This window comes from Coenobita brevimanus, chromosome 114, assembly GCF_032717465.1.
Source record: "Coenobita brevimanus isolate Jiangsu-jjx chromosome 114, ASM3271746v2, whole genome shotgun sequence".
In the NCBI taxonomy this organism is placed as follows: Eukaryota; Metazoa; Arthropoda; class Malacostraca; order Decapoda; family Coenobitidae; genus Coenobita; species Coenobita brevimanus.
Window position 1 is genome coordinate 6,868,333 of NC_137067.1, and position 11,307 is coordinate 6,879,639.

General features: G+C 42.7%; 1 protein-coding gene across 1 annotated transcript in view; it reads right to left on the reverse strand.

Annotated features, from left to right (window-relative positions):
• The window catches only part of LOC145418457 (uncharacterized), a 149,901-nt gene extending 143,120 nt beyond the window's left edge, over positions 1-6,781 (reverse strand). Inside the window, exon 1 of the mRNA XM_080286874.1 lies at positions 6,722-6,781. Within this exon, the coding sequence (XP_080143000.1) occupies positions 6,722-6,781 (60 nt within the window). The remainder of the gene's footprint in view (positions 1-6,721) is intronic.
• Positions 6,782-11,307: the final 4,526 nt, after the last annotated feature.

Consider the following 11,307-nt stretch of genomic DNA (forward strand, 5'->3'; position numbering starts at 1 on the left):
GCATCCTCTGCTTTTACTCGCTCTTCCTTCCCAGACTCTCCCTTTCGCACCCTTTTCACCTCCTTCCAAAACATTTTCTTATTCTGTTGAAAATTCTCAGTCAACCGCCTACCCCACCTCTCATCTGCTGCCACTTTAGCATCACGTACAGCCCTTCTCGCTCTATTCCTCTTTTCCTTATACCTTTCATATGACATCTCATCCTTCCTCTGCAGCCACACTTCATATGCACGTCTCTTCTCAGCCACAGCCATACTTACTTCCTCGCACCACCATTCACTTCCTTTTCTTACACCACCACCCACACGTCTCACACCACACACCTGTTCCTCATGCCCCACCACAGCACTGTTAAACACCTGCCATTCCTCATCCACTCTGCCATTTTCCTGATCTTTCACTGTGTTCCACTCATCTTTCAACTTCTCCTGATACTCCATCATTTTCTCTCTTTTATCCAACTCACTCACTTCCAAAACCTCCCTGCCACACCTAACTCTCCTAGTTCTCACCCATCTCATACCTATTCCTAACTTTCCCTCCACCAGGTAGTGGTCAGACATACCTCCACCCTCCCCTCTCAGAACTCTCACATCCAACAATCTTCCTATTACATTCCTGGACACAACCACATATTCCATCAATGCTCCATCAACAACCCTTCCACCCTCCTGTCTCACCCATGTATACTTATTTATACTACTACTACTACTACTACTAGTAGTAGTAGTAGTAGTAGTAGTAGTAATAATTGTCTTGTTACACGACATCGTTTAATCATTCAGGCCATCCACTACACATCGTCCATATCAGATCAGTTCATCTTTATTCAGAGCCACTTCAGTCTAATCCAGTTCATCCGTACCACCTCAGGTTCGATCATCCCCTACACATTGGTTTCAGCCTATCCATATCATCCCAGGACTGTTTAGGGCGATTAAGGTCCAGTTAGGTCCATCCAGGTCCAGTTAGGTCCATCCAGGTCCAGTTAGGTCCACCCAGGTTCAGTTACGTCCGTTCAGGTCCAGTTAGATCCATCCAGGTCCAGTCAGGTCCATCCAGGTCCAGTTAGGTCGATTTAGATCCAGTTAGGTCCATTTAGATCAAGATCCATTTATATCCAGTTAGGTTCATTCAGGTCCAGTTAGGTCCAATTGGGTCCATTCAGGTCCAGTTAGGTCCATCCAGGTCGAGTTAGGTCCATCCGGGTCTAGTTAAGTCCATCCAGGACCAGTTAGGTCCATCCAGGTCCATTCTGCTCCAGTTAGGTCCATTCAGGTCCAGTTAGGTCTGTTTAATCCCTCACATTCATTTATTGTCAGTCAAGTCAGTCAGGGTTGTTCAGGTCCATTGAGCTTCATTTAGGTCTATTGAGGAACTTGTCATATAATCGTACCATCTAGAGCCACTCAAGTCATCTTCAGTCATTCTTATTATTATCGGTTCAGTTTCGATGCAATCAGATCTTCTCCATTCATTCCAATTACTGTCAGTTCAATTTAGGTCCAATCAGATAATCTTCCTTCATTCTGTTCAATATCGGTCAAAGTTAGATACACTCAGGTCATATTCAGTCATTCCAATCAATATCTGCTCAATTTAGGAACAATCAGATCATCCCCATTCATTCTAATTAATATAAGCTTACTCGTATTTTAGAAACAATCAGGTCAACTTCACTCACACTAATCAATATTTGGTTCAATTTCTGTACAATCAGATAATTTTCATCCATTCTAATCAATATCGGTGAAATTTAAATACAATCATGTCACCTTCATTCATTCTAATTAATATCAGTTCAGTTTAGGTACAGTAAGATCATCCTCATTCATTCTAATTAATATCGGCTTAATTTAGATACAATTACCTTATTTTCATTCATTCAAATCAGCCATGCGATACAAGTAGATCAGTTCATGGGTATATTAGTCAGCTTATGGATCTTTTCAGGTTATTAAACGTCCATCAGATTAAGTGCAATACAGATCAGTTTGGATTGTGTCTAGGGAGAGAGAGAGAGAGAGAGAGAGAGAGAGAAAGAGAGAGATTCAACCCTCTTCATTCAATGGTGTTCCAGAGAGAGAGAGAGAGAGAGAGAGAGAGAATCAACCCTCTTCATTCAATGGTGTTCCAGAGAGACAGAGAGACAGAGAGAGAGAGAGAGAGAGAGAATCACCCCACTTCATCCAATGGTTTTCCGGATATTTTGTTCCAGTTTTTAGATGAAAGAGGCTTAAGAATAATGCCTATCAACTGCACAGGGTCTTTAAGGCAGGTAATCGATTTGACTGAGTTCCAATTTTCCCTTTGAATAGCATACGTAACAATTCATTTATTTCCAGGGTCGCAATAGTAGGCTAGGTGATGGAGGACAAGTGGGAAACAGACTTTGCTTAACAGTCTGACCGGCTCAAAAATCAAACTCGAGATCTTTCATTTGCGAGATGGACATGTTATAGTGTGGTTATTGTAGCCTGGCACAGATCCCGAACCGCTTGCAGATCAGTTGATGACTAAGCTGTTGTCAGACTTGAGGACTGATTTGACTAACGTTTTTACTCTAACATGGCCTAATATTGCAGTACCTCCACCCCGAGTACTGAGTTGTAACAAGCGATTAACACTAGATTTGATGTTATTCACGAAGAAGTGCCATGGACAGGATGCAGGGCAATGTCTTTTTCTACCACTGCCTTGTGTGAGATAACATACAAACGATGAAAATCTAGGACAAATTAGACTACAAACCAAGGAGACTAATTCCTGCCTCGTAAGTAAGGCTCATCAAATTTCATGCAGCCTCGACTTAGTATTCAAGTTGTGGGAGTGGCCCAGTTCCTTTAGATGAAAACAAACCGATTATACTATTGTGCCACGATTCCCTCAAGCAGTGAGTGTAGTGGACGGACACAAGTGATTGGGATTGGCTGGGATGGTTGTGGATTGTGGGTTACGATGGGGAAAGCCTGTGAAGATTAACTTTGCAGTCAGTTGAGTTAGTAATTTTATGACATTCACCACGTTAAAACAGAAGGGAATGAAGTGGACGGAAAGGAGTTAACAGGACGAACTAGGACAGATGTGGGTGGAGAGGCAAGCTGGAGGAAACGCACCATCACCATCTCTGTTGTAACCCTATAATCTAAGTAACTTTTTTTTTTTTTTTACATGTAGGATATCTATCAGTCTAACAAAATTGGTTGGTACCATTGTAAGTAAACTGTCTTAGCCTCTTGAATCTGGAGATGCATTGTTTTAGTCTATTCTTCTCATCGACAGACGGTGGCGCTGACGAGTCTACACTTTGTGGCGCTGAGCACCTTTGGTGAAGTAGCTGCCACGACTCCGGGAGCCAAACCTCCTCATATTTTTTTGCACTTCACCTTGGGGAGAAACCTGGTCCGACGATGATGAGGTGCTGTTTACCACAAAGGGCACCTGATGGTGTATGTTCTGTAGTGCGGCTCCATAGAAGCAGCTGCTTGCCTGAGGTAGCCATTCCTTCTCGGCCAGACGGACCGAGAAGTAAAAAACAACATCAACAGACCGACTGCTATATATTCAACTTGGGAGAGACTTTTCAAAGTGGAAGGATTATGTACAGCCTTCCCTTATCCCTTCACAGCAAGAGGTCTCCCCCAAGATAAATATAATCGTCCGCATCCACCTTTATTTATCTCGACTATGTATCCCAACTATGGAGGCAAAAATAATAGTCTATACATGTCTTTTTGTCAGCTAAGGGATATTGTCTGATCTAAGCCTTAATAAATCACCTAAAAAAATTAAAGAAAGTATTACTGATCCACTTTATTTGGTCGAACTGTTTTTAGCTCCAAAGTTGACATCACTGGGTTTCGAAAGTCATTGTTCTCCGTTAACTTATTTATCGTAATGAAGTTGATCGATATAATATTGGCAATTATACATTCTTACAAGCAAAAGCATCAACATCCCAATTACAACTACCACTGTTTTAAGAGTCACTATCCCCTTTATTCACTAACTTGGCCCAGATTCCCATTCTTTTGCGGTTTCTTTCACGTAGCTCAATGGCAGAAAAAGACCATACGACAGCCTTACAACTACTTCATAGCATTTCTTCGTGACTAGCACCATATTCTGGTTTTAATCTATCATTACCACCCAGCATTCAAGACGAAGATGTGCCAATTTTAGGCCCAAGCTATATAAAAAAAAGAGCATAGTACAGTTACCACTGGTGGCAATAGTGGCATCCCTACTATCCATGAAGATGTCTCACACTCTTCAACCGATTGGAAGACTGATATGAACAGTAGCCAAGGAGACTGATTACTACCTCATAATTAAGACACATTGAATTTTATGAAATCGAAACTTAATATTCAAGTTGTAGGAGTAGCCTAATGATATCATCGCTACCACATCAACACAGTTCATGACAACAAAAACTGTCACCAATAAAGTGCGCTTTGTGGGCTCGAGACACGAGCGAGGGAGCGTTTGTACATGAGCCTGTCTTCATAATTTTATCTTGGTTTAAACTTTCAACATTTCTGGTGAGGTAACTGAACAATAACAGAAGAATAACTGAGCTAAAATATTTACTTTCTCACGTTTTCTCTCTTCACACACACGTACACACATACACAGGTACACACATACACGAACACACACACACACACACACACACACACACACACACACACACACACACACACACACACACACACACACACACACACACACACACACACACACACACACGCGCATTGTTCAATTCCTTGCTCCCGACTTGCCCTGTCAACGAACTGCGTCTTTAAACGCTTGGCTATTGATCGAATGATGAAACCTAGAAATGGGGCGACTATGCTGATTTCATTCCCCAGACATAGACAAAACGTTCATGTACAATTATCAGAGTAATATCCGATGTTTAACTGTTAAAATTCGTGCATGAAAACCTAGTGTTACAACAGGAAATCTTTTTAAAATCGATTTCACGATGGAGCAGGTCAATTAAACCTTTCAGTACATTCCCTTGGAAAGCTGGGATTCCAAGGGGTTTCTTTTGTCTCATGAGTAAATATATAGCTAAAAAAAAAATTTACTGAATGTACCTACTACCTGCTGAAAGAATCTCTTCTCTATTTCACAGAGTAGAAAAGATATTAACCTCTGAAAACCATCGCGGTCGGGCCGTGTCGTGTCGGGCCTCTCATTTTTCAGCTGAACGTAAACATTGCTTCGCTACGTTTCCTTGGCTCCCTCTGTGCGCTAGCCCGCTCACAGCAACATCGACAGTACTCCACCCAGTTCTCCTAATGAGTAGTCTCACTTTCCGACGTGATGCTGTGCACGGTGGTGCTAAGCTGCCAGTCCTCCAACTCCCCTTTTACTATAACTTGGCATTAAATTGGCATTTATCCATCTCGAATTATGCAGTGTAAGAGCAGATTGGCGCTTAAATATGAGACTAGTCATGAAGAATAGCTGTGGAAAGGATGAAGAGCTGTAGTATTATCTTTATCTGCCACTGAACTATGTGAATTAAACAGCAAAAAGACGAAAATCTGGACCAAATGAAAGGAGTATAGTTGTGGTGTAGAAGCAGAAGCTCACTTTCCTACGCCTTGGAAATATGCCCGTTTATCAGTGACTGTATTAATGATTCCTTAATAACGTTTTTCAAGGGCAGGAACAAGGAATTCACTCCTGGCACAGTTCTCATCAGGTGTGTCTACTGATGTGTGACGGGGTAGTGTGATGCTGTGTATGCAGGGTAGGGTTCGGTTTTCACATGTTCAGCCATTTCTCTAACCTCCCTTACCCATTCGTTCCTTTTGTCCTTAATGTACTTTTCCTTCAATTATCTTGTGCCCATTTCTGTACTGAAGTGTCTGGCATTCTTTTACCGCAGATACTATTATTACTACTACTACTACTACCACTATTACTGCTGCTGCTGCTACAGCTACTACTATTACTTTTACTACCACTACTTCTACTGCTGCTGGTACTACTACCGTAACGACCACTGCTACTACTACTGCTGCTATTTCTACCATTACTGCTGCTTCTATTACTATTACTATTATTACTGCTGTTGCTATCACCACCACTACCACCTCTACAACAACAGTCACTACTACTACTACTACTACTACTTCTACCACTACTACTACTACTACTACTACTACTACTACTACTACTACTCTAAGGTTGGAAGTAGTATTTTGAGTAAACACTGACCCTCTTATGGAAATTCTCAGTTTTTGTTGCCGCCAGACATTTTTTTCTTTTTTTTTCAGCTTAGGAGTGACCTCTCGCCGCCAAAATCAATGAGATACAAACAGTTCATTCGTTTCATTGTCTTTATAAGTGAGCCGTTACGCTAGTTCACCTAATAGCAAATCTTCAGGTTGCTCGATCTCTAGCAGCCCCACTATTCATTCTCTTACCCCTGAAGTCACACTCTATGACATCCTCTTAGGTCTTTTTTCGGTCTGCCTCTCGCAACTCAACCCTCAACTTTCATACCTCTCACCCCGGATAGTGTGCTAAGGAGGAATTGTCTGTTTATCTACTATCAATCTATCTACCGATTTACCTATTTATTTGTCTATCTCTCTCTCTGTCTGTCTATTACAATCCCTTATTACCCCATGAATTGTATAATGGCCCCGGCCATGCCACTCAGTAGCAACACTGTTATGGAGAGGGTGGCCAGCCTTACCCTCTCCTGCGTGGCCTTTTGTGACACATTAACTGCAGCCTTCCCTTGGATATATGCCATTATGGACCTCCTACCAATCGAGCGCCTTTAACCACTAGACCACCAGGCACCGTTTAGTTATATGGTTACTCCTGAACATGGTAAATGGTTTCTTGAATTATAGGAAATCATTTGGTTTGACACCCACTGTAGAGTCTACATCAAGTGAGTGGACAGTGCGCGGCAACTCAGCAACAGATACCACTGAGACCACAACCGGTGTGTGATGTTAGGTATGTCAGGCTGGGTCATGTGGTCTTTTCATGTTTATAAGTAGTGTATTTTGGTAGATGTGTTAGCCTATGTTGTCTTTAACTAGTGTGTGTAGTGTTAGATGTCTTGGATTAGGTTCGTATCGTTCGTATTGTATCGTTTATAAAGACTCCAAGATGCTTGCATGCGTCTTGGACACCTAATGGCGGCTTTCCACTCTGTTCGGTCTCAGGCAGCCTCCCTATTCAGTCCCTTATCCCCGAGGTCACACACTACTACTTCTCCCCAGGTCTTTTTCTGTCTGCTCAACGCTACCCCCGACGTTCACATTTCCCACCTTCCGCACCCAATTGTCATCCTCCATCCTGTCAACATGCCCAAACCAGTTCAATCTACCCCACCTCATCACAACACGGATACACCCCAGTCCCATCCATCGTCTCAACTAATTGTAAACATAGCTCCCCAGTCTCGCATTCAAGGATGAAATACACATCCATCTAATCACTGCTTGGGTTTAATTCCAAGTTGCCTATAACTGATTTGTGTAATGTTGAATGCATTAGCATAGGTTATGTTTGGTTGTTCCGAGGTTCCTCATACACGAGTGCTGTTGTTTGAATTCTCGTAGCTACAAAACATTTCGTCAATGAAGCTTAAGGAAATAAGGAAGGCGGTGAAGGAGGCTTGGGCTGATGGGAAGGGCATAGCGGAGGAGGTAAGGAGGACACTGATGAAGGCAGGCATGACGGTGGGAAGGATTGCTGTGATGATAGTGAAGGGAACGGTGATGTATGCCCTCCGTGTGTGTTTTCAGGTGCTTGGTTTTGGGTTGGTGGTGGTGATGGTGCCGATCGGTCTGGTGGTGTCAGTGGTGGGCGTGGTGTACCACCTGGTGATGGCGGCCAAGAAGGCTGCCAAGGAACGCCAAAGGTCAGGCCGTCACTGACAGGGCAAGGAGTGTGAGTGGATTAGGCCTGGCCAGGACCTGCTCTGGGGAAGGCCTGGCCAGGGACACCACTGTAAAAAAAAACGAGCTGGGACGCTACCTCCCGGGTGGCTTGGAAACGCGTTCACACACACACACACACACACACACACACTTCAAATGTGACTCGAGGTCATTCAATATTCTCTATTTCAGAAAACCAGTATAACTGGCGGTCTGACTGACATACATTATCACGCTTGAAATCAAATGACAAGGACACATATTCAATGAACAGATTCTTCTTTTAACTTGATTATGGGAATATTAGTATCATCACAGATTTGTTAATCCTCATTAAAACCAATGCATTTCTTTTTTGACGTACAATATGCATTCCTCAGTTGTTTATCTTCGCTATTAGCAACGCATTACTTCTAAATACACTAAGTATTCCTCTCCTGTTAATCTTCACTATTAACAATGCATTTCTTCAATATACACTACGTATTTCTACGTTCATCCTCACAATTCGCAATATGTTTCACATTCCCCCAGGAGAGGGGGAGGGAGGAAGAATACTTCCCCAACATCCCTGCCTGTCGTTACAGGCGATTGAAAGGGGCCTTTTTGTCTCTAATTTTTTTTTTCCCCTTACTGTCCTCTTCTGCTGCATTGTCCTACCTCTCTGCTCTATATTTCCGTTTTCCTTCCGGCCTTTACTTTCTCCACTCCTACAGTGCGATATAGCCATTTCATGGTTTGATGCTAATTCTTCATTATTCCTTCGTTATTCCTTCTTCTTCGATATTAGTATTCCTTTTATAATTTTATACGAGGCTTTACTGTAACTCTTATCAGTTGATGTGAATAAAAGAATAAGGAGAAAGAGCAATGAGGATGCTGATCCCCTGCGATCCACTATAGTTCTTTTCCACTGACTTGGCCCGGATTTTCGTCCTTTTGCAACTGATTTTTCGTACCTTATTTATTCGATCAATATTTTTATTCATTTGTTTTTCTTTCCTCTGTTCTGTTATTTAAAAAAAAAAAAAACTACGTGGGAGAATAAGACAGTACCATGTGTCTACGTCCTTTCCATGGCACTGCTTCATAAATAGCGTCACATTCTATTTTAATCTCTTGTTTCAACTCAGAATTCAGGATGGAAAGATGGTAATTTTAGGATAAGTTAGAGTAAAAAGAGTACAGTGAAAATGCAGAGGTCAGGTATGTTGAGGAGACGGGTGCAGAGGGTGGGGCCTTAACTGGGAGGGGTTACAGAGGGAGAAGAGTGGGATGCCGAGATATGTAAAGTCCTGTACTGCTCTGAGATGACAGCCGATGAGGGTGATGGTTGTCCGTGAAAGCCAGTGAGTGGGAGAGCGAGTGAACACCGGTTTGTCAGTGTTGATAATTAACTCACAACCAGAGGCAGACTGACCAAACCTGACTAGGTGACGCTGAAGAGTGACAGGGAAGGGGGTTGGGGATGCAAATATCACCATCATAGCTTAAGATCGGAGAGGAACTGGGGGGAGGGCAAAGAACGTGGAGAAGTTTTGGTAATCTTTAAGGAGATAAAGGACCACGTTATTTTGAAAGCATTTTCTTTTTTCTTACCATAGCTCTTCCTGGGATTGTTTAAGCATTTTTTCTTTCTTGCGCTTTCATTCTTCAGTTTTTTTTTTTCTTGGTTATTGTTTTTAAATTGGCGAAAAGTGTTTAAAAAAGGGATATTTGTTTTCAAACGGACGCCATCTTGAGATGCACAAAGACACACACGCGATCTTAGAACGCCATTTTTGAGCGAAATTACTTATCAGTGCCTATTTATCCAAACCTAACCTACATTCTCGTATCAACCAAATCTTATGTATTTTAGCCTAACGACCAACTTTATGCTAACCTAACCATATTTATCCCCACAGAACCTAACCTGTCCCCTATGTTATCACATTTTCCGCGTTTATTGGCAGATCCTTTTCATGCGTGGAAATGCACTTCGGTACACCTTTACAAAGTCACTGAATCAGTTCAGTGGTAGATAAAAATTTTAGTTAATTTCTTAGAGGTGGTTCTGTGTCTCCTTAGGGGTTTGCGAAATCTGTTAATGATAAGGTTAAAGAAGGAGGGTCTGAGAACCGCACCCTGGTGAGTACCAAGACGGAAGAATCGGTAGTCACTGACAACTGCACAGAATAAAGTGTCCCGTGTGAGAAAGTCTCCCCTTATAGTAGCTCTACATACAGTTTTCTATGAAGAGGGACCATGTAAGAAATCATCTTTGGTAACTATTATATTCTTAGACTGTCGCAGCCTCTCCTCTTCTTGCACTGTTTTTATTGACCTCCTCGATGAACCTGCCTACCTGCGTGCCTCTGTTCACTGTTCCACTGGCTTGGAAACCATGCTACCTGTTGCGTGGCCACTCTCGGCCAGGCTAGTAGTTTTAGCAGTAGTAGTAATTGCAGCCTCTGGATAATCAGTGTGTGAACCCGTTGGACTGCAGGCTTCGAGCTCCTCTTCTAGTGCCGTCCACCATCCTCGTTTTGGGGGACAGGGAAGTAAATGGGGAACGTTTGTACAACCATGGAGTTGAGCTTCTTGGTTATATCGCTACCACCACATGAAGGTATCCCTCTCCAGTCTCCACCGCCGTTAAGCCTTTGATTCCGAAGATGTATTTTCTGTTTTATGCCTGCTATCTCCAGACGTTGTTATTCACCATTGCATATACTTCGAGCTGGAGAGGTTAGGTATAGCCTTCATTAACCCCTTAATTACCTGAATAAAATAGTCTGATGGCAGCGAGAAAAAAGTACAAAAAGAAATAATCGTAGTGAAGATTTTAATTAATTCACAAGATGTTCCCCCCTGGGGGTAGGGGGGTTTCAAAAATACTCCCCCAGTATCCCTGCTTGTCGTATGAGGCGACTAAAAGGGTTGGTGGTGGGTTAGTCCCCCACCTCGTAAAAAGAACTAACTAAACAAGCGAATAAAGCGCCTCGGACCCGGACGGACCACAAGTTGACGACTAAGGAACGGACAAAGGACATTCTGAGGGTGGGGACATGGAATTTGAGAGGAGTGAATGATGAAGTGAAAGAGAGAGAGATTGTTCTCGTGCTTGAGGATACAAGGGTGGATATATGTGGACTGACTGAAACTAAATGGAAAGGTGAGAGGGTGAGAGAATGGGAGTACGGTTTAGGAATATATGCAGGAGTTAATGAGAATGAGAGGGCAAGAGAGGGAGTATGTCTGATGATAAGCAAGAAGTGGAAGGAGAATATAAGAGTGTATGGAACAATGGGTGCAAGGACTGTAAGGGTGAAGATGAAAGTAGGTATACAAGCGTGGGCGATTGTATGTGTGTATGCTCCGACAGAGGACTGAGTGGCAA